The 23,041-nt window shown below is 39.1% G+C and overlaps 1 protein-coding gene across 1 annotated transcript in view; it reads left to right on the top strand.

Moving 5' to 3' along the window:
• Positions 1 to 23,041, top strand: part of LOC310935101 (MAM domain-containing glycosylphosphatidylinositol anchor protein 2) — a gene marked incomplete at its 3' end in the record, with an annotated part of 167,480 nt that overhangs the window by 126,602 nt on the left and 17,837 nt on the right. Inside the window, exons 11-12 of the mRNA XM_083898940.1 lie at positions 7,871 to 8,019; positions 15,420 to 15,597. Coding sequence (XP_083755066.1) covers positions 7,871 to 8,019; positions 15,420 to 15,597 — 327 coding nt within the window. The remainder of the gene's footprint in view (positions 1 to 7,870; positions 8,020 to 15,419; positions 15,598 to 23,041) is intronic.

Here is a 23,041-nt window from a genome sequence, read left to right as displayed (position 1 = left end):
TTAGATTGTTTTTTTCGTCAAGAGGGGCCAAGTGTCCATCTCCTTTTTGGTTGTTATGACAGGACCAAATTAGTTTGGCCACACTGAGTGACCACAGGAACTCTGGCTAAGGTTTCAATCTCTCAGACCTCCCATTAGAGACAGGAGCTGCGGGGTCACAGGAGGAGAATTTGTCACTTTGATCCTCTGCCACTTAGGTAGCTCTCCTCTTTGATACTGTCCCTTCCTCTCTCTTCTATTGTTATCCTCTAATCATACGTTTTCCACTCGGTATTTCTATGTCCTTTCCTCCTCTCTTTGTCCATGTTGTCTTCCCCCTCATTCTTCACTTTTTTCATTTAAAATGCCCCCTCACCCCACCGTCTTGTGTGTGTCATAAATCAGCCCTCTCTGGTGAAATGGGTAGAGCACAGAGACAGAGGAGTAGATAGTGCCCTCCAGCCATTTGTTTTTCTCAACAGGCCTGGGGTTTTTGCCCACTATTGCTTATCCTCCACTCCCTTCGCTTTCATCCTCCATCCCTTCTCCACTTTCTCTCCTGCCATCACTTCATCCCCCCCATGCTCCAGATTCCCACCATCTGGACTCAGTGGTTGCCAAAGGTATGGAGACTCCTTTAGTAACTCCCCGAGTGCATGAGCATGGTGCAGAAAATCTACTTTGGTCCCTCCCATCACCTCTGAAATCTGCTGTGCTGCGTTCCCTTCACCCCAGCTCATTTTTTCTGAGATTTTTTGATTTCATCCTCAAACCCAATTGCAACACAATGAGATCTCCAGTATTCTGTGTGGCCAAAATAAATAATCCACTGGAGATAAAGCCGACTCCACTTCCTTTGTGTGATTTGTGAGCCCACTTCAAGATGAAGCTTATGAAATATTTGTTATGCTTCATATATTTATGTTGTATCGTGCCTTTAAGGTCAGGTAGTTGCCTTAGTGCAGTGGTTCTCAAACTTTTTACACCATGTACCACCTGAGAAAATATCGAGCTGTTGAAGTAACATTACGTTAAAATACTGGACCTTTCGGGGCCTTTAAAGGACCTTTCAGGACACTGGTATAGAGAAATCAGCATAAGATTTTCTCCAAGTACCACCAGAGGAAGCTCCCACAGTTTGAGAACCACGGCCAGAGTGGATCTTCCACTTTCACTTGGGAGTTTTGGCCTTAAGCTTCAGTGGCTCATTAAACTTATGGGTCCAGTCGACGCATCATGCGATACATATGTTACCATGTCAACAGACACGTGCGTAGCCACAGTCGGACAGCAGGGATTGTCCTGAGGACATTATATCCGGATGCCTTGAAGTTTACGTGCCAGCAGAGAACATAAGTGCATGTGCATGGATGCCCATGTGCAAAGCAACTGGGACATCTGTGGAAACAGTGGAGTTGGCTGTCGTGGCCAAGTTGGCCATTAAATTGTGCCAGGGGAGAGAGACACCTCAGAGGGATGTAATGTGTACCACTGAGCTTTGGCTCACACACTTTCTCGTGGGAACCCTCAGGTGTGTGTTTTTTTTTTTTTTTAGCAAATGCTGAAATCATGCTTCATCAGTGATTTATACACAGGCCTGCATTAGCCATACCTCCTTCAGGCTGCAATGTGTACTCGTATAAACCTGATATTTAAAGATGTATCAGGCCACTCTTATATTGCCCCCAAAAAAATTAAGGGATTACTTAATGATCACAGTTTATTTTCCCCCTTAATAACCTAGTATTCTCTAGTCGGATCACTAAATAAATAGGGGAAAATGTCAAAATTGGATGAGAGATGAAACTTTAAATGATAAATGTACAGTATATAAGATCTGTAACATGGCCCTATATCACAGCAATACTAACCTATCTCATAAAATGAATTCAGATGTAGACGGTGTATGGTTCTACTTTCTCTTTTTATTGGAGCCAATATTCATCATCACACTGTGGAAATGGAGCCCAGTGTTTACTGCATTCTGATATTGTGACTCACACACACACACACTGATCATTTCATCTTCTGTTCTTTCTCTGAATCCAGTCTATTCCGATATATTACTTAATCCATCTTCTGTTTCTCATTCAGTTTTTTGTCATCTTGATTTATACGTTTTATTTTTTTTGATTGTTTGCGTGATCTTTGATGTGTGTTTTAAATAACCCTCACAGACATTATTTAAAAGCAAATAAAGGACTATTTTGAGCCACAACTCAGACGGCAACTTTTGCTCCTGAACATTTTTTTTTTTATAAAGATAACTTATATGGTCGCAAAACCATAACTTTACCCCTAGGGAGTAATAAACCATATCATCCTTGGCTACATGCATTTATAGTCTAGACCCAGCAGTCCATATGGGTTTAACTTCACCACCACAGTGAACGGAGAGTGATGTTGAATTATTTTCTCAGCTCACAGAGACAAAATGACATTGATGTATCCTGTCGCTGTTAATGACTGACATTACATGGTCAGAGTAAAGAGTAAAAAGGCAGCATATGAATAATGTTATCTGTGATCAGACTCAAAGTCTGTCAAGCTTGAAGGACAGACGCAATCTATTCGACAATTTTTCTTTGCTTTATTTTAAAGTTATTTCACACCATCGCTGCGCTGTGCACGCTGTGATCCAGGAGGATAAAATCAGAATCCACAGAGGATCAAGACAAACACAATTCACCCCTGGTTAATGTGATGAATGATTAAAGCTGTTCTGTTTCTTTTTGTTAGCAGTGGGGTGAGTTTAAGGAGGGGAGGAAGTGCAGGAGGAACTCGCTGAATAATAAGGAAGGAAGTGACTCATCACATGTTCAATTTTTCCCCCTACCGTCGCTCAGCTGTTTGTGTGGTGGTGGTGAGTTTGTCTCGGGCCAGCTGTGCGTCCATATGTGGACGTCACTTCTGCCGCAAAAGCCTCAGATCACACACACCGGCCCAGCAGCATATAGTACAGCTACAGCAAAATGTTTTCTCAAAGAAGACATGTTCATAGACCCTTAACAAAATGAAAAGGAAGTCTGTAAACAAGGTCAGAGTTTTTTTTTTAAATTTAAACTGAGCTATTATCAATTATTTGCATTAGTTCTGCAGTTATTAACCGGATTTAAAAAAAATCAATTAAGTTTTCTTTACTTTGTGTTGGATGTATTTCCATTCAGGGTTATCCGTTTCAAGCAGTGCAAGCGATTTTGATTTGCATAGGAAACGATTCACCAGTGAATTTATAGTTGGATGAAATAGTTGTGCCTTTGAGCGCTGAACATGAAATCATGCGTTTTTCTGTATGGGAATGTTTAAAGGCAGTTTGTGAAAACATACAGTGACAGAAGTCACTTTAATTAACCCTCCATTCGTTTGTTTTAACTTAACAGCGTTCTCCTTATTTTCTGCATGAACTAAACTGACACCATCTGCAAGGCTGGCTTATGTAACATTTGCTGTACAGTTTGGTGTAAAGACATCTGGCTCTGTTCAGTGAAATATTACAGTCGAGTCAGCCTGAGCAGTATACAGTAATTATTGATGTTTTTATTTTTTTTTCAAACGGTTTTCTGCATGTGAGCGTCTTCATGTATAGCAGAGAGCTTTATTTGCAGTTGTGGTTAGTTGAAACCTTTACGGATGCATTTCATCAGTCCACATTAATGCAAAACATTTAAAATATAAATGTCATTGTTTAATTATTAACAGTGTTTGTCTCACGCTCGCTTGTTGTTTTCCCCCTCGTAAAGATTTTATCTGGCTGATGAACGAGTGTTCCTCTCTCTCCAAAATCAGGAATATTGTATTTTAAATAGCTTTATGCATGTAAGGGCTAAGTGATCTGTAGTTGGCAGCCCCAAACAAAGCATCATTAACTTGATTAATTGTACAAAATGCAAGGGGGAAGAACATGTCCTGAATGTTTATTGAGACTTATTCATGTCATGGATGTGAGAAATTATCAAACCAGTCAGGGGCTTGTTTTGTTTGTTTGTTTTCCTCCAATTGTAAAGGTAATTTGATTTGAAACTTGAGCCATTAAATCACTGAAACATATTTGTATATATGTATATATACACATATGTATATATGTGTATATATATACATATACATATGTATATATATATAAGTATATATATATATATATATATATATATATATATATATATATATATATATATATGTATATATATATATATATACTTGTGTCCCTTATCTTTTCAAACTTTAGATGTTTTTGTACATTATATTTTCCCCTGGTCTAATCCAAAATCGTGCTTGCCTCATTTTGATTTCATTATGTTTCATTTCATCTAAGTGTGTACATGGTGTTGAAGTATACACTGAGATGAAAATGTAACATAATGAAACTCAAAAAATCAGTACAGGCTGAGGCTCGTGTTATTTATTTCACTTAATGTCAAAACATCTCGTGAAAAGTGCAAGCTAACAATGTGGGAAACTGTTCCTTAACATTCTATAGAGTAGAATAGAACTTTATTGTCCATCCAGAGCAGAACAATGTGTCTTTTGGTCTCACCATGTATTTTAGTTCATGAAAGCATCAGTAAAGTGTGTGTGGCACTGGCTCAAACCAAAAACGTCATTATATATACACGTAGTAATGAAGGGCCATGTCAGTAAATGTGAAGCTTATTGAGTTGTTTAAATAACAACAGCGCTGCATGACACAGACGACGGGCAACAGTCGTGCATAGGATCAATTTGGAGTTGGATTTGATGACATTAAATATAATAATACCCCCATCCTTTTACACTCTTTCCGACCCAGTGCGGGATTTAGAGCCTCTAGCCTACTGTAGGCATTGAAACAGAAAATTAAAAACAGACTATAAATGTTTTAGTGGATGACCTTCACAAAGTCCAACATTCACTATTTTATTTCCCGTCCCCTTTTTAGTCTGGGATTGCCAGACCTTTCTCTGCTGCACAGCACTGTGAGCTCAGGATACAACAGTGTCCCTGTAGAATAGTGTTTTCTATCTGAGGGCTGTTCATTGGCAAGAATCTTGTAATACAATGCAGGGGTGATGATTCGATATATTGCGATATAAAGGGATACTAAAAGCGAGGCAGTGTATTGTGTTTTCCCCCCCATTTTAATTGGTACATTAAGAAAAGCTCTCATGGTAAAAAAAATTATGTGATACTGTATACGATGATGAGTTCTGGTAGTTGGAGGAGTGGAAGGAAAGGGAGGGAAATGGTGGAAAGCTGACTGCCAACTAGTGGTTGGAGGATTAAGCCTTCGTGCTCACGTGGCACGGATATGTGCCGCAGGTGCACCGGTGGGAATAATACACAACTCATTATATGGACATCCTGGGGGTGTGTGTTTATAGGTCAAATATTCAGGCTTTTATTTTTTATTTCACCTTATGCGTTATTGTATGGAGCCCCCGAAGTGACATGAAAAAATAATAATAATTGAAATCTCGAGTTTCAAAGTCAATATCTTGAGTTTCCAAAAAATTATGACATGTTTCTTTTTTCTTTTTTTTTGGAAACTCAAGATCTTGACTTTGAAACTCGAGATTTCAATTTCAATATTTCACTTCGGGGGCTCCGTATTATTGAGTTAAAGTTATGATTTATCGCATTTTTAGTAGTGATATAAAGTAACAATAATTGTGCAGAAGTCACAAAATAGACCATTTTTCTTTTTACTTTTTTTCCACAAAAACAAGCCAAGTGAACTTTGAACTGTGACGTTTTTTCCAAATTTCACAAATTCAGTCTGATTTTAAATATTTTGAGTACTTTTTGCTCAGATGTGTTTACATAGTTGGTGAAAATGTGTGCTGAAAAAAAAGGATATAGTACACTCTGTATTGCATTCTTGTAGCCTCTGTATATACTGTAATGGAAAAAAGCAGCTGAAATGCTCTGTGATCTAAGGGTTAAATTCAATCGTCAAAGAATCAATACAGCATTGTGTCACAAAATATTGCAATCTATCAGTATTTCTCTTTCACCCCTATATATGGAGAGGTGAAGATAATTTCCAAGGAGAAATTCCAATTCTCCATCAAAACTCTGCCATTGTCAACAGCAGGGCTGAGGTTGCTTTTATATTTTTCCCTGAGCACAAATGAGATTGAAAATGTGCAGTTATTGTACTGAGCCTAGTTAAAGGAGACCTACGGTTCAGGGATTTTTGTTCATGGCAAGGAGAGACCAGTAAAACGTTGACTATAATTCATCTGTGACATAAAAAAAATAAATAAAACCCTGACAGTTTTGTCTAATTACCTGACATACATCTACCTACTTGCTGCATCTATGTGTGGGTACATGAAATCCCACGGCTGCTTTTGTTTGAGCTAACAATAGCTGCTCTGCTGCCTTTTTTTCCACGGACATTAACAATCTTTCGCCTTGGGTGTTGTCATTCTTCAATAAGCAAGCGCAAATACTGGAGGGACAAATGTCATTGAGGTGAATGACTATTTTTTTTTTTGCATGGAAGGTTATCCTGTAAGCTTAGATATTTCTTAAAGTACATTGTTCTGCCGGCTCCTTTTTCAACTGCAGCAAAAAAAAGAGTTTGCTGTGACTGGAAACGATGTGTTCTGTTCAAACTACATTTTAATCAGCAAATAAATCCTCAAGGATTTCATTTAAGAAAACTGTGCTGAAAGATGATCTTTGTTTTAGTTGAGGTGAAGAGACATCTCACATGCAGAGATAGGATCTGCCATCGCACGGCATGGACACTAATGACATATTTACATGTACGAGACAGTACAATCTGGCACATGCTTTGATTCTGTGCCATGAGTTTATTCTAAGGCGCAGAATGTCACGTAACAGGATGAAACTTTAATGATCCTATAGGGAAAACTGGGTCATGAAAGCAACGGGAATCTCATGAAGCATGGGTAAAAATAGAAATGATACAATCTTAGCAAATGAATCATTTACATGTTTACATGCATTACATTATTGAATTAGCAATTGCATGACTGAGTGTCCCCGGAATTTTAAATAATCAAAACAAAAAGTTAGAGCTTGTCTGTAATTCATGCCGTTAGGTTTTTAACCATATAATAATACATTGCTTATTATTACGACCTTTCATAATAACAATAAGGTAAACTCATTTGCAATATCCCATTTCTTTACCCATTATATTTATGCATTAGTTATAATTCCTACTGTAAAATCATCCAACATACTTGGACGTATGCATTAATAAGATATACAGTTTTTTTCTTATCTTCTATTTAAAGAAATTCAGAATGTCATCATTGAGAAATGCTATGTGGTTGTTATTTAATTGTCAGCTATATCACACCATTGTTTCTACACATTAAGGTTAATCATCATTGTATATATTATTATCTACTGTATGTCTTTAAATGTACCTTTCAAGAGATAAAAAAAGGCTTTTGAGACTAAATACTTATATATATATATATTTGCCATTTCTACATTTACTATTTTGATTTGAAACAAGGTTACGGTCGAGGTGGTCAATCATTTAATAATAGTTCATATTGTGATATAGTTTTCTTCAGTATAATATAAATATAACAAAGGTTCAGTTAATGTCAACACTGTATTGTTTAGGGTTTGCGCAAACACACTCTGAGAAGAATCACAACATCGCTATGAATGTTTTATCTCAGATGTTTGAAACGCTTCTCTGTTTTTCTTGGCGTAAAGAATCTTAAAAGCACAATCAGCTTTTTTTTTTCTTTCATCTTTCACTCAGTAATAAAAATCTAACTCCATTTGTTTGTTTGAAAGTTTTTGGCCGCATCGACTGTAAAATTATTTTCACCTGGAAAAAAAACCTGAGATGGAATTTTTAAAGCTGTTTAAATTCCACAATGCTTTTTATAAATATTGTTATCATTGTGCGTTCTCTCTACAGGAAAGGCGTATCCACCTGAGTTCTACTATGATACCTACAGCCCTGTGTGGCAGAACAAACCCAGAGTCTACGGCTACAAGCTGCAGTGGACCCAGATGAACCCCAACGCTGTGGACCGCATCGTCGCCTACAGACTCGGCATCAGACAGGTAGAACGATAAAGAGTCGTCTGTCAGTGTATTCAACCCTTTTTGTTTTGTTCACCTTTTATCTCTTTTTAACATTTGGGTCCATCATTCACCCAAATGTTATTGTTATTGCACAGGACTCTCTTAGAAAGAAGCTTTTGTTACAACCTGAAGTTGTTACTTGAAATGTTGGCTCCCAGCACAACAATTGTTGAGTCATTGGTACTGGTCGACCTCTTACAGAGGAATTAGCATCAGCTTTGTGCCCTGGGTCAGTACAAATCCTTTCTTACTGCCAATTTAAGCATGTGATAGAAGTGCCTTCACAGCTTGAGCTTTTCTTTTTTTTCTTTTTTTGTATTTTGACGATGCCAAATCTTGCACTTTGATTAATTGTCTGTCTTATTCTTCCAGTTTTTTTGGGGGGGGATGTGAATGAGGCTTTAGTTGAGCCAAAAACAATCACTAAGAACCTGTCAGGGTCAGTCGGGCAACTTCTGTGTTTTCCCACAAACTGCTAATGTTTTTGCTCTCCATCAGATGATCTGTCAGAGGAGAGAAAGGGAACCCCGCAGAGAGGAAGAGCAAGCACAGCTCTGTTTTCCCTGCTTCTCCAGTAAACTCCTCACATGACAGGCTCACATCGCTGATGCATGACGTGGTTACACTTGCTTTCTTTGCCAATCAAATGGATACTTTCCCTTCTCTTTATCTTGTTCCATTTATGGTGAACTGGAATTTGGTATCAGTATTTTGTACAGGCTGAAATATGTGCCACCAGCAACTGAATTTGAATTTGTATTGTTTCATTTGAATCATTGCATTGGAAAAATGCTATATATTTTCAAATTCAGTTCTCAACATTCAATTTCAATGTTATAATACTGTGACAGGCATCTGGGTACTAATAAGGAAGAGCAATCGAGCGCAGATACACCCAAATCCATTTCAACCACATAATCATTGATTTAATTATTTAGCATTATTTCCCCTGGACATTTTGGCCAGCGACATATTTTTTTTGGCCAGGCAAATTCACACAACAACAGCCAAAAGCTGGCATTACGTGCTCAAAAACATAGGTGCTGATTGGCCGAAGAGGCGACGTGTGTATCTGTGCTCGATTGCTCTTCCTTTACTAGTACCTGGATGTCTTTTACAGTAAATCGAAATTTAATTTTGAGAACTAGAATTAGAATTTTGAGAGCAAAAAAAATGCAAAGTTTAGCTATTTAAATTCAAATATAAATGATTCAAATTCAGTTTCTGGTGGCACATATTTCAGCCCATAATTTTGTTTTAAATTACAGAAGCAAGTTTGGAACTACTTCTACGTAAACAGGGTTCCCACAGGCCAGTGAAATCATTGAATATTTGTGAATTGAAAAAAAAGAAAATTCAAGGCCCTTAAAAGTTTGTAAATAGCCCTAATATTTTAGATTTTGAGCGAGAAAGAAGTTAATTTGATATTTAGGTTAATGTCTCCCTGCTGCCCTTGTTTGTTTTACAACACTATGGCGTCAGATTTATGTCAAAGCAGTAAAACGTGAAAAAATATTACTGCACGAGTGCAGATATTTACATCACACCCACAACATAGGTCCCCCGCGCGCATATTAAACAATCACGAGCATTTCAGACAGTTGCGAGTGAGAAACAGCTAAGCTGTGAAGTCTACTCTCGAAGGTAAAATCTGCTCGCGCGTGTCCACCAGACTTTTGACAGTTCGGTGGTGGAGACCAAGGAGGGCATTAGTCATCTTATGATTGGTCACTTAAAATGGCTCTGACTCAAAATAAACAATTGGGTAGATGAGAAATCAGCATGCATTTGATGTTTTATTAAAGGACTCATATTATACCCTATTTCTCCAAGTTAAACTAGTTCCCTGGTGTCCTAATGAACATGTCTGTGACATGCTTTGGTCAAAATACCATAAGGATGAAGCACCACAGCAGTTCAATCACCCTGCCAAAACAGCCCTGTTCAGAACGCTCTGTTTAGTAGTATCTCTTTAAAAAAAAATAAAAATAAAAAAAAAAGTCAAATGAAACTTAAGGGACAGGAAATGACATCAGCCACAGAGGCTACTGGGAGCTAACAGCAGTTAGCATTTGGAAAAGTGATCATTTGCAGGCTCTAACAGACACATTGCTGTCATATATAACATCCACATCCATAATATCCACTGGACAGATAAATCCTGCGAGGCTGGAAGTTTGTGTAGAACTTTAGAACTTTTCGCGGACTGCCCTCGCCAGCACTCTCGCAGTTTTTAGGGTTCTTGAATTGACATTGTATTTTGTTACTGTAATGAGCAGAACAATGAGCGAGTAATGTTAAGCAAGAGAGAGCAAATTATGCGATGCCTGGGGAATTCCAAGATCTCTGAAGAACTCTGACCTCACTGAAGAAAAATGACAGAAAAATGATGATTGACTTGTCCCAAGACCTGAAGGACAATCAGTTGTCCAGATGCAGAGCGTACTGCAGGTCAATAAAAGGACGCTAAGTTGCATTCTCATCTTAAGCTCATCAGCACATTCGGCTCTTGAATTGGAGGGACTTGGTCCTGGAAGGTTTTTGAAAAATCCTTGAATTTGGAACCCTGGATAAAGTTTGCAAGTGTAAACTACTTTCTTTAAGGCGAACTAGTTTAAGGTCAAAAAAAGAAAGGGAGCACATGATGCAATACTGAATCCAACTCACTTCTGAGTCTCAGAATTAGCGAGTATAGCCTGACAGTTGTGTTTGCAATAAATAATATAATTTCGTGTTTGTTTCACGCAGCACCCTAAAGGAATTGAAGCTTGAAAACACAATCTAAACAAGTTATGTTGGTGTGTTGCAATGATTTTTCTGTCAACTATCTCAGTTTGGTCTTTTTGGTAATAAATGATGTTGTGCTCACACAGGGCCAGTGTTTGCACCGGCCAAGCGTTCGTCCGAATACTTGTCAGAGTTACACATTTTTGCTTTCCCCATTTCCAGCGAGTTCTGTGCAAAAACAGATTGACTGCATCTGTGCTCGAGCAGACCCGTGGTAATTCAGAAATCTCATTAAGATTTACATTTTTCCTGCATTTGTTGATTAAAAAGAGAACATCACTAACCCAGTCTGGTTTAGCAGTGAATCAGCGTTTGGGCAAATTAATTTCTTTCCCCCCTTCTTGCCTTAATATCTCAGGAGGGTACACTGTGTGACCATTATTTCCTACCTCCAAGGCATAACAACCAATCCTCTATTGTCTCAGATGAAAGAGATTTTTTTTGCTGTTTGGAAAATTCTGACTTTTTGGCAGCTTCAGCTGTACTGTATGACCGATTGACTCTCAGGTTTTGGTATTGATTCAGATACATAATACGATTTCTTTTTTTTTTCCGTTGTAATGTCTTGGAGCTGAGTTTAAACTGAAAAGAAAGCAAAAGAATGAAGGCAATGAACGAAGAGATTAAAGAGAAGAGAAAGAAGAGAGGCTTCTTTTGTAAATAAACAAAATAATAAATGCAGTGGTGAAACAGTGGTGCAGTAAAGACAACTCTGTGCACGGACTATACCATTTTGATCTATTTATAGATCCAGTGGCAACTCCCCTGCCATTCCCTGAGCATATTATCATTTTCTCTCGCTAGATTTGGATTCATATTTAGAGCTGCTAGATCTTCTGTCTCTGTAATAGATTGCTCTGTGTCATCGTCCAGTGACCTCATGACAGGGGAAAAGGAAAAAAAAAAGGGCTCTAGCTGGAAGGCACTCGCATGCAAGAATCACGAAACACAAGTCAGTGCACACCAGAGGAAAAGTGGTGATACCTGCTCTGGTTTTGATATTGCAGCCCACAACTTTGAAAGCTTCTGTTCTGTTGTCTAAAAGCTTGAATGTCTGCCTCCGGTGCCTGAACAATAACTTTTTCAACTCACATGTCTCCATACTCCTCCCTCTGGTTGGAGTGATGTGTCAAGAGTGTGTAAGCAGATCAGTAGGAGCCGTGCTAATTACATGCAGGCAAATTTACACTAGATCAGTCGTGGTATAACATTCCACTTTGATAATGCCAGTGTTTCTCTTGGATCCAGTTATCACTTTGATCAATCCTGCAGAAGTCTCCATAAAAAGCCTGTGAACTGCCACCGCACTCTAATGGAGTTAAATCAATGTGTCTCTGTGGGGAAAATGTGAAGAATGAGAGGTAATGGAATGTAAATAGAACCTCTCATTGAGCACTCGATTCATTAGCATTAACGGGAATAACAAACAAAGGCAAAAGAGCTGTACATCAGATCGTAAAATAACGTGTATGATTCCCAACATGTGAAAAGCCGAGCGTTACGCTCAATAAAACTGTGAACTTTGATTTGATTCACACATTTAGTGTAATTAAAAGCTCTCCATTTGATGCTGGGAAATTGGAACCATTTGCTTCCATTTGTTCATTTGGAGTTCAAGGTGGCGTTTGCCAAGACTAGCACTTACAGCCTCCATCTGCCTGGAGCTTTGAGGCACACAAGTACACACAAACAGTGACACACAATAACACAAGCCATTCCCCTTTTGAAGTGTTTTTCCAGTCTCCAATATATATATATATATATATATATATATACTCCTACAAATATATATTTAAAACACTGTTATCTAGCACTTGAACATAGCAAAGAAAGTGATGGACCGTGAACAGTAATGAGGTAAGATGAAACGCTCCAGGACGCCTCCTGCAGTAAATTGACAGGGTGCTCCCATAGCAATATAATATTATATCCATTCAAAATTAAATATTTTGTCTTTTTTTTTTTTTTTCCTGAGACCTACGGTGATTTTCTATTACACTTAATATAAGAAAAACATTCTATTAATCCCATAAAGTAATATCGTTCAAATTAAATTAGATGTGGAGACGGTCACAAAGTATCTGATCGAAACTGTAGCATTGGATTGGTTTGGAAATAATATAAGAGAAGGAAGGTTGAGTTGTTTTGCTCACGTGCAAATAGAGTGTAATGTTAGACAAAGGATGTGGGGTAAGAGATGGTTCATGGATGTTGTGAAGGAGAGGACATGAGCACAGTTGTGCTAACAGAAGCACTCCAGTGTACTTTGTTTTTATTGGGTGTTCCATCTCGATCAGTGTAAAGATGTGCTGTGTGTATTTTTAGGATGAGTATAAACACTGTCTCTTCGTCGTTACAGGTTATCAGAAAGCCAAACCCCTCTTCTTCTTTTTTTGGGCCGTTCAAACCCATACAGGTCAACATTTGTGTAATTTATGGCAATTAACTGCAACGCCTCTTTGAAGAAAAGCAGCAATTTTCAAAGAATAGACGGGGACAAGTGCAAATAGCAGCGGGCAGACACTCTATTTACCTGCAAACTACTGACGATGAAAAGTTCCACACCATAATTGTGGCTTATCCAGCCTCAAAGTAATTACATAATTGGTATTTGTTCTCTCACACAACCTGCTTCACAGCTATCACACCTTTATTTCACACTCCCACAGTCTCTATAGTAGTAGCAGACTTCATCTTCTCATTTGGCTGAAAAGGCATGTATGGTCACTAATTGTAATGCAGAAGCTGTAACTTGTCTTTGTGCAGATCTTAAGCTGATTCTCAAGGATAAAATATACCCTTCTCTTTCTTTTGCCCCCAAGCAAATGCAGCAGCAAGCCCTCATTTTGTTTCTTGGCATGTCGGAGGTGCTGTATTGTATCACAAGACATGAACATGAGCTAATCATTTTTTTTCTCTGTGTGTGTGTGTGTTACCAGAGCTTAAACTCACCTAGAGACAGGTTCTCTCATGTGCTCAAAATTGCTCAAAACAGAGAATCAGTTCAAGGTTCTTCTGCTGAACACAATGAGGAGGAACTTGAAAAGAAAAATAATAACTTCAAATTATACAGATACCTGTTGTCAAGATTAATTGGTAGAGGAGTGGGAACATCCTGTTTGTTTTCACCAGGAGCAAACTCTTATGGAGAATGTCCTTTGTAATGTACACGCTCTTGTGTTATATTAAATAAGCAATGGCAAATTCCAGCAACCGATTAACATGCTTGTATTGTTCATTGTCTCAGTTTAACAGTTATCAGCTAAAGACAATTAGATGTCCAAATCCACTTTTGTACTTTAAAGGTGGACAGTAAACAGGTAATGCGACCTCTTAACTAATCATGACTGTGTCATGAGCATAACATGCAATAAATTAATGTTCCACCACTCAGTCCCTTTAAAACCTTGTTTCCCAAACTCTCTCTATGGGGAATATGAATCACGATCTCAGCAATGTTGTGTGTAAAGCAGTATCTGATTTACAGCCACGTCTGTAACACCTAATGTCATTTGAAATTGGTAAAGGATTGAGTTCCAAGAGATAATTGGTAAAGTAATTAAAAAGTGATTTTATTATGCATGCTATTTAAAAAATACACACACAAATCTTAACTGAAAGCTTGGGAAAATTGGAATTTGCACCTTGGCAGAGAAAATGAAGTAGCATGGTCAGAGTACAGTGGCCCTGAGGTGCAAAACACAAATGCAAATCACAAAACACAATCACAAAACAAAAAACACAAACGCAAAACACAAACGAAAATCAAAAGACAGAAACGCAAATCACAAAACAGAAACACAACTCAAAAAACACAAATGCGTGGTTTTTTTTAAATTGTGTTTGTGTTTTGAGATTTGCGTTTGTGTTTTGGACCTCAGGGCCCCCGTATCAGAGAACAAAAGAGAAATAGTTTTGTTTCTTAATAGTATAACATTAAAATGATTTCCACTTCTCTGATACACCAATACACTGCCGTACATCTGACCCCATCTCAACATGACAAGTGCCGAATGGGAAAATTGCAGTTGTGTTTGAGTGAAACCAGCAAAGACACTGAGATTCTAGTGCTTCTCTACCTTTGGGAAGGTGTTCTTTGAGATTCTCTATAGACACATTGAACTTGCCAACATGACCCCTTGGTTTTAAGACCACCAGAATCCCGTTTAATATGGGCTGAGAGATCTAAGGTTATGTGAGGTGCATTTTGTAGACTTTCTAATTTCTAATTCACACCTGCAAAAAGGAAAAAAAAAAGAAAAGCAGATTGAGTATTCAAAGCTTCACGGATAAATAAATAAGTGTTCCTCCTTTATCAGTTAAATGAGCTCTTCTGGACGAGAGAACTACTCTCTAACAGGGTTTGGCAGGAAAAAGGGAATTGGTTGAGCTTTGCTTAGTTATGATTTAATCCTTATAAAATGATGAATACAAAATCCCTCTGACTGCTTCTGAAATAAAGGGTTCTGGTTGACTTTTATTGTTTTTGTACGTCAATATAAAATGTCTCTGTATTTGTGTATGCAAATTAGGTATGTAAATTACATAAGTTATAATGATCCAAACCTCATTTGATTCCCCTTTCCTTCCAGATGGGCTTGCAGCGCTGGTGGGAACAAGAAATCCCTGTGGATGGAGCAATTAACAAAGGAGAGCTCATGACGCACAACCTGACTGAGCTGATAAAGCCTGAGTCCTACGAGGTGCGCCTCACCCCCATCACTCGTTTCGGAGAGGGTGACTCCACCATCCGCATTGTGACCTACAGCGGTGAGTTTGCATTCTTAGATAATACAGAGAAAAACAGGGTTGGGGCAGACTCGGTAGAGTGCAGCGTTCGTGCCAGTGTGCTGACATATGTGGCTGCACAGGTGGAAGAATTACAGATCCAGCTGGTAATGTTATCCTTCAGCTAACTCCAAAACGTCCAGCTCAAGTTTAAGCTCCTTGCATTATGGCGCACGGATCTATCAACACTAATGGAAATGAGAAGTTCACTCTGGTATTAGCTGTCATCATGACGAACAGGATGCTGATGTTATGCGTTTGATATGAATGAGGAAGGACTGGTAAAAGTGAACTCATTACAGCAATTCAAATTGCACATCCAGTCATCTGAAGACAGCTTAAAACCACCGTGCTATGCTTCTCGGTCTGAGCTAAATCAGTGCTGATCAACAGACTAATCATCTCTCCCTTTAGACCTTTATTATCCGTGTCAGGTCTATCATGGACTCGGGCAAAGGCTGACGTGTGTCTGTGCTTGAGATTTATCCTGACGACTGAAATATCTATATTTGGGGTCAGAAGACTGAACAGACATAATGAAAGAAGAGTTATTCAGCGTCTCTCAAAACTGGGTCTCCTTAGATATTTGTCAAACAACCTATTTTTGTCAAAATAGTTGTTTTTTTTATTTGATATTTTTTGATAGGTCATTGTTGCTATCAAGGTCCATATGGCTGATGAAAAAAAAATGATATGTCAGTCTGCTTTGGCCCAGAACAAGAGGAGAAATACAACAATAGCCTATGACCAAATGGTCACCAAATACTCAGTCTTGTAACTGGAGGGTCGCTGGTTCAAATTCCGAAACAGGTCAAGGGCTGCGGTGCCCCTGAGCAAAGTACCCAACCTCCTCAGGTTCCTTTGTCTGGTTTGTGTTCACTTGTCCACCTTTGTCTGGTTTGAGGTCAAATCGCTAATTAGTGTGTGTGCAAATAAAAACTATTTCTAGCATGTTTTTCATGTAGGCTGTGTCAGGAAAAACATCCTAGAGATGATCAGGCACAGTGTGGTACACCAGAGTATGGGCATAACGCACGCATTTGTGCCGTTCCGTTCGGTACGAGATGTTCTGCTCACATTTTTATCCAATTTCAATCATCAGTACTGTACAGCCTGGATATATTTTCTTCCCCTGTTGAAACATCACATCCATACTAGCACAAATACATGTACTGTTACCCTCCCTACATGTAGACACAGTGTATATCTTTACAAAGAGAAATAGCTGCTGAAAAACTGAAGAAGCTTATAATAGTTTTGGGGGTCATATTGTGGCTACAGTACTAACCACAGTGGACGCAGCAGCGCCAGTGAACCGATGCACAGGTACTAGAGTCGAGAGGTGCAGTCTGAGAAACAAACCGACTGACTGTTTTCTGTCTATCACTGAGTACTGGAGCTTTTCCTGAGTGCTGCTGCTGCTGTGGTTGTGAATAATTCAGTTTCACTGCAGCTCATCATGACTGGTGGAAAGAGAATTGGGAACAAGGAGAAAGGGACACATAAAGTTCTCTCTGTCATTATTTTTCAGGCATTTGTTTACTTTTCCTGGGATGTTGATGTCTGAGCTAAGCAGGCGGAATTGAATCAAATTGAATCCAATCAAAGTGAAGTGAAGAGAATTTAGGTTAATTAGGACAGCGAGGCACGGGCACGGAAAAAACAGCCAAGTTGATACAGAGGACAAAACAGAGCGATTCACATGAGCAAAGCTAAAAAGAAGAGAGTCGGTGCTGAAGTGTGAAGCTCTTGCCCAACAAGAGACTGGACTAATTATCACTCTAGGGCTGCTCTGTTCTCTCACACGCAGCATAGTGACACTGCAGCAGGCTAATGTAGGTCTGAGCCAAATCCACTCTGTCCCGCAAGACGTCCTGACTGATGTATGAAACACAGGATCATCTCCATCATCGCTTCACTTCTACTGACACTGTGGAAAAGGGAGCTTCACCGCATTAAGTTGTAGCGTTAAGGCCACATTATACTTCTCCAACTGCGTAATGCGTTATCCACATGAGTAACCACGGAGACTCCTCGAGCCTTCATACTTCTGCGCCGTGGACGGATACGCGCTGCAATTTCCCGCCCGATCAGTAGGGGTCGCTGCGCAAGGTTGTCGTGCTTTTGGCTACAGTGAGCAATGGTGTCCGAGAGAGAAAGACTGTTGTTGTTGAAACAGTGGCCGTTTCTCACTTTTCTGTGTCCCGGAACACAGTTTTAAGATAATTTGAGGCGAGAAATTGGCCATTTAGAGTCTAAACATGTGCCGTGTGTGTTAAGATATGACGTATTAATAGTTTGGCAGGGATGTTGTCGGCGGTGATCAGCTCCGCCTCTGTGGACGCTCGGTGCGCACTGTGAGCCGGCACAGAGCAGCTTCGCTCGGCCTGTCCTGAGGACCAATCGCAGATCTTGCCGTCTCCGTTGTCCCTTGACGGAGTGACGGACACTTAAAAAATATTTTGTGCAGTCGTAGACGACGCAGAGGCTCTGCGACAGGCTCTGCGTCGGCGCAGACGGCTCTGCGTAACCTACGAAGAGCACTTTACGCAGGAGTATAAATTGGGCTTTATTGTTATTGGTGAATGGTGAGCTGAAATTATGTGTGTGTTTGGCTCTATTTCATATAAAGTTGCAGTGTGTAACTGTGGGTGATTTTCTTTCTGTATGCTGCTTCTTTTATCTGAAAACAAGCAGTGTTGGCAAGAAGCGTTTATCTCATTAAACTGCTGAACGTCCAGGTTTTTCTGAGCAGTAAAACTTACGTCTTTGTGTTTTCAGTCTTGCTTCAGCCTGTTTGCAGCCGTCTCACTTTACTATCACAGTGTTGCCGTTGCCTCCGTCTGACACGAGGTCCTTCACCGCAAAAGGATAAACTTTTTCATACAGTAATTGAGGAAATAATTACAGTATGTATTGCAAAATCATTTTTAGAGCTGGATGTTTTGGGGTGAGGGGAGGGAGAGTTGCTGCTGTTGAAAACGACTCAAAAGGCCAGTCATAATGAAAAGTAACACCTATTATCACATCTTAATTATACCATAACACAATGCAATGGGTTTGGTTGTGGAGTGAACTATAACACACATTGGTTTTAGCATGACTAGAATGAGGATGTTGTTAATACAAGCTTCCATGAAAAACGAATGCAACACAAAAAGAAAAGGAGGTGTTATGGTGTGGGTCCACCAGCGCGACACTACTAGCGTCATCACGGCACGGTTATTTTGCTTTTACATCAGCGATAGTACCTGGTACTTGTTCTAGTACCTGCTCAGGTGAGGTTCCAAGGGAGCTGAGCAGATATGCATGATGACGTCACAGGAAGAGGTACAAGAATCAAGCTGAACAATGCCGAATTGTAGATCAGTTAAAAAGATTCAATAATCCTAAAAAATGTGGGTCAATCTCCAACATTTACCACAGAAATATCTAAAATCTCATCATTTAACAGAGGAGTCTGGTGTATTAAGTGACAGCACTGCCGCTGTATTTCAGCTCAGTGACTGTGTCAGACTGAGTCTGTGCTCCGGTCATCCAGGAAGTACTGAACTAATCTTTAATGAACTGATTCTAATGATTCAGTACATGGAAAAACAACTGCTTTACAAGTCACAAGTCACTTTATAAGTCACCGAAGCCACAGCACTTTCATGCAGCCGTGCTGTGATGACTCCACCCACGTTGAGGGATGAAAAACCAACCAAACCGTGTAGAGTCAAGAGGAGGTGAGGCGGTACTAAATAGTGGAAAAACGCTGTTAGTCATCAATGTTATAAAGTGAACAAAAAGCTGTGGCTGTTGGAAAACAGCTTTGTGACCAGCTGTGCATTCTAACAGCGAACTTGGATGATTAATGTACACTATACTGTATATAATTAGTATGCGTGTGATGCAGGAGTAAGAACCTGTGCTGTAATCCTTAAGTCACTTCAGTTAAGGGCTTGTCAGAGCACCATTTTACCCCGCTGAAGTCTTTACATTTGCAAATTCCAACCATAATTTTTTTTTATACAACTCACCTATAATTTAATAATTACTATACACTTACATATTTCTTTTTTTTTTCCTGTCATTGTGTTTATTTGTTCTGTTGGATAACCTCAAGCTGTATAATTAAATGCGGCTCAAACTGACCTTTTAATGTTAAACCGAACACAAACAAAGTAGTTTCAGTAGTTTTGCACTATTACTGCTTCACAGCAAGAAATATGTGGGTGTAAAATCAACTTAGGCCTTTCTCTTAACAGTGTGCAGTTTTTCCTATAGTGTCCGGCAGGTCAGGAGTCTCAGTAATCCATATTACCCTCCGGTGTGGATGTGAGTTTATTTATCAGTCTGTGTTCGTCCATCTTTACTGTGTTGGTTTGTTTACTGTGCATTGGTGGACCTGATGCTTCCTGGCTTACACTGGAGCTCGGTGTCTCCAGTTCCCACGGCCGTGAAAACAAATGTGAATGATCCAACAACAAACCAAATGAATATGACTATCAAGGCATTGTTTAGTTGTTAGGTTAAACATTAGAGTCCTACTGTGTCTAAGCAGCAGCAAGTTTCCTCATCAAAAGACCAATAGATCAGGAGATTATTGTCGTGCACATAAAACTGCAGCTTTTCTATGAGTTGCCAAGTAAACACAACAGCAGTTACGATGCCCCCAGCTGTAGGATAAAGGATGTCGTGTCACCAAGCCCAAAAGACGCTTTAAAATGTTGCTGCAGTAACAAACTCGGCATCTGTCTGGTGTTCTTCATAACACATCTCTCTCCTCGGATTCATCCAGGAAAGGAGTATTTTATGTTTCGGCCTCCTGTCAATGCTCTCTTAGGCACAGTGTAACACCACTGCTATGTTTAATATCCCATTGTTATGCAACTTATCGTAACATGCATTGTCTAATCATCAAATAATCTTGCGTTAACTACACTTCCTATCTTTGTGTTTTTATTCCTTCTATAAATAAAGTATATGTGAGTTTATTTGGCTGTTGGTTGGTTGGTTCAGTATAATCACATGCAACTGCATGACAACACAGTGAAACTCAGACGTGTAGGATTAGCTCTCAGAAAATGTGTGAATGTTAAATAATAAAGAAATCACTGTCAATTGCAACAACATAAAAAAAAACATTCTTATTTTAGAATTCAGATTTTCAGACCTGGATTGACATTTTTGGAAATGTGCTATGTGTTTGAGTTGAATCCTTCTGAGAGAAGCACAGTATGTGTCTATTCAATATAGACCCAGCAGTTTGTTAGTTTGCTTAGCTCAGCACAAACGCATGGAAACAAGAGGAAATGGCTGACAGCTACACATTTGGCACACGGAGATCCGATTGCCGTGTTCTACAAGGTAGTGATTCATTTAGAATTATTTCACAATATAAAAAAGTTAATTTGTGAAAATGTGTGAAAAAATATACTCAGTGATGCAACACGGTGAGGTGAGGTGAGGCAAAGGCTGCAGGCAAGTTGGAGTGTTGTTTTTTTAATGGCTGCTCATAGATAGGTGGATAATGCATAATACTACGAATTTAAGGCTGTAATATCAGTATCTGCCTTTGCTAAAGGTGCCATAGATAATGTGTTGTTCATTTTTTTCCCTGCTGTCATTTTCTTGATGATGCATACGTTCATAATGCTTCACACTGCAGACTGGAGTTTATTTTATAGCAAGGTAACTTTAGCACCAACAAGGCTGTTTCCCTTTTTTTGGGATGAGTTGGCAACAACATAATACTGTCTTTAATGCTGCTGTACACAGTGCAATATCGTTAATATCATAATAAAAAATAACATACTATTATTCTCATCAGTAGTATAATGAGGCACACCCTTAACGGTCCCATTGTTATTTTTTAATGAGTCACACTTTGCATTACATTAGTACAGTGACTACATGGTAATTATCTTTAACAGGGCAGTGATATTATGGTAATAATAGTAATTTTTCTAAAGCAATTTACACCTTGATAAATTGTAATAAAGTTGATATTACATTATTATGCTATATTCAGGCTAATATCCAGGTAATGGCTTGGTAATGAGAATTGCTGTTGACCACAATCAGTGTGCTACCTTCATGTGAAATTGTGAATGAATCAATATTAAAGCTCCCATAGAGTGGTCCTATTACACATATATGTTAGTTATGGAGGTCTACTTACATACACTTACTTGTCTTAAAGGTCAAAAACCTCCTAGTTGCTGCAAACGAGCCGACCAAAATCTCTCCTCACTGAAGGTCTCGTCAGCCGCGGCGTTTCAGACCGAAATCTCACCCCCAGAAGACAGAACTGTGTTGTGATTGGCCAATACCTGGAAGTGACCTAATTAGCACATCAGCTCTCAGAAGTGCAGCTCCCCCTTATATATAATCCCCCTTTATATGTTTTTATATTATTTTTTAAAAATAATTTCCCACCAAAGAGCTTTTTTTTTTACCACATTTGTTTCATCATTTTTTGATACATTTTTAAACATCACTGATGCCAGAGCAGGATAACACACAGGTAATAATTGTACATGGATAGGATATTGTTTGTGTGTTACTGTAGGAACTGTGCAGAGGAGTCTCTGGTAAAAAAGACAGTGTGGTGATGATGATGCCTGTGCTATTGTCAGGAAGACGTCAGTGGAAGATTGCTGAATTACATTTTCCCCAAGATGTTATTATTCCACCTGATAGTTGGAGCTGTGAAGCCGTGATCGCGGTGCTTTCTCAGGCTTGTGACGACGTCCGCCCAAGCCCATAAACATGAGAGTCCGGATTATATAAGATCTGTTTATTTAAACACATGACCACTGTCATGTATGAGGACACTCTGCTGCCACCTCAAAGTTATCTGCTGCTTTGTAATACAGCTGCAGGCCATCGGGCAGGAAATCCTGCCAAGATGAAGTCAGTGTTTGCATCCAGAACGGCCTCCACGGACCGCTGTCCTTTGACGCTCAGTGATCTCACTTTGTGTTTCAATCAAAATTAGGCCATTTGGATGGAAGACATGCATGCATCAACTGGCAGTTTGTTTTGTCCTGTCAGCTGGGAGAGTAAAACAAAAGAAGAAGAAGAAGAAGCAGGAATTATGACCTGTCATGACAAGCATTTTCAAAGAGCTCACTTCAGTCCGTTCATCTTGAGGACTATCTAAATTACCTTTCATCCTTCCGCGCTCATTATTTGAGGATTTCGTTTTTGCTCTAGGGTTGAAACGGTGCACTGCAACATCAAGAAAAAAATAAGTGAGCAATTGAGGTCCTCAAATATCTTCAGGAGCTTCAACGTGAGGCTGTATATATTTGAAAAGAATGCTTTATTTACATCAATATTATTTCTTGTTTGTTTTTCCCATATGTAATCCTAAATTGAAATTAAATCATATAATAGTGTGTTTGTGTTTCAACGGATCTGCGTGAATGCACAGCAG

Source organism: Microchirus variegatus (assembly GCF_963457635.1).
Source record: "Microchirus variegatus genome assembly, chromosome: 12".
Classification (NCBI taxonomy): Eukaryota; Metazoa; Chordata; class Actinopteri; order Pleuronectiformes; family Soleidae; genus Microchirus; species Microchirus variegatus.
This window is presented reverse-complemented; position numbering and strand designations above follow the sequence as displayed.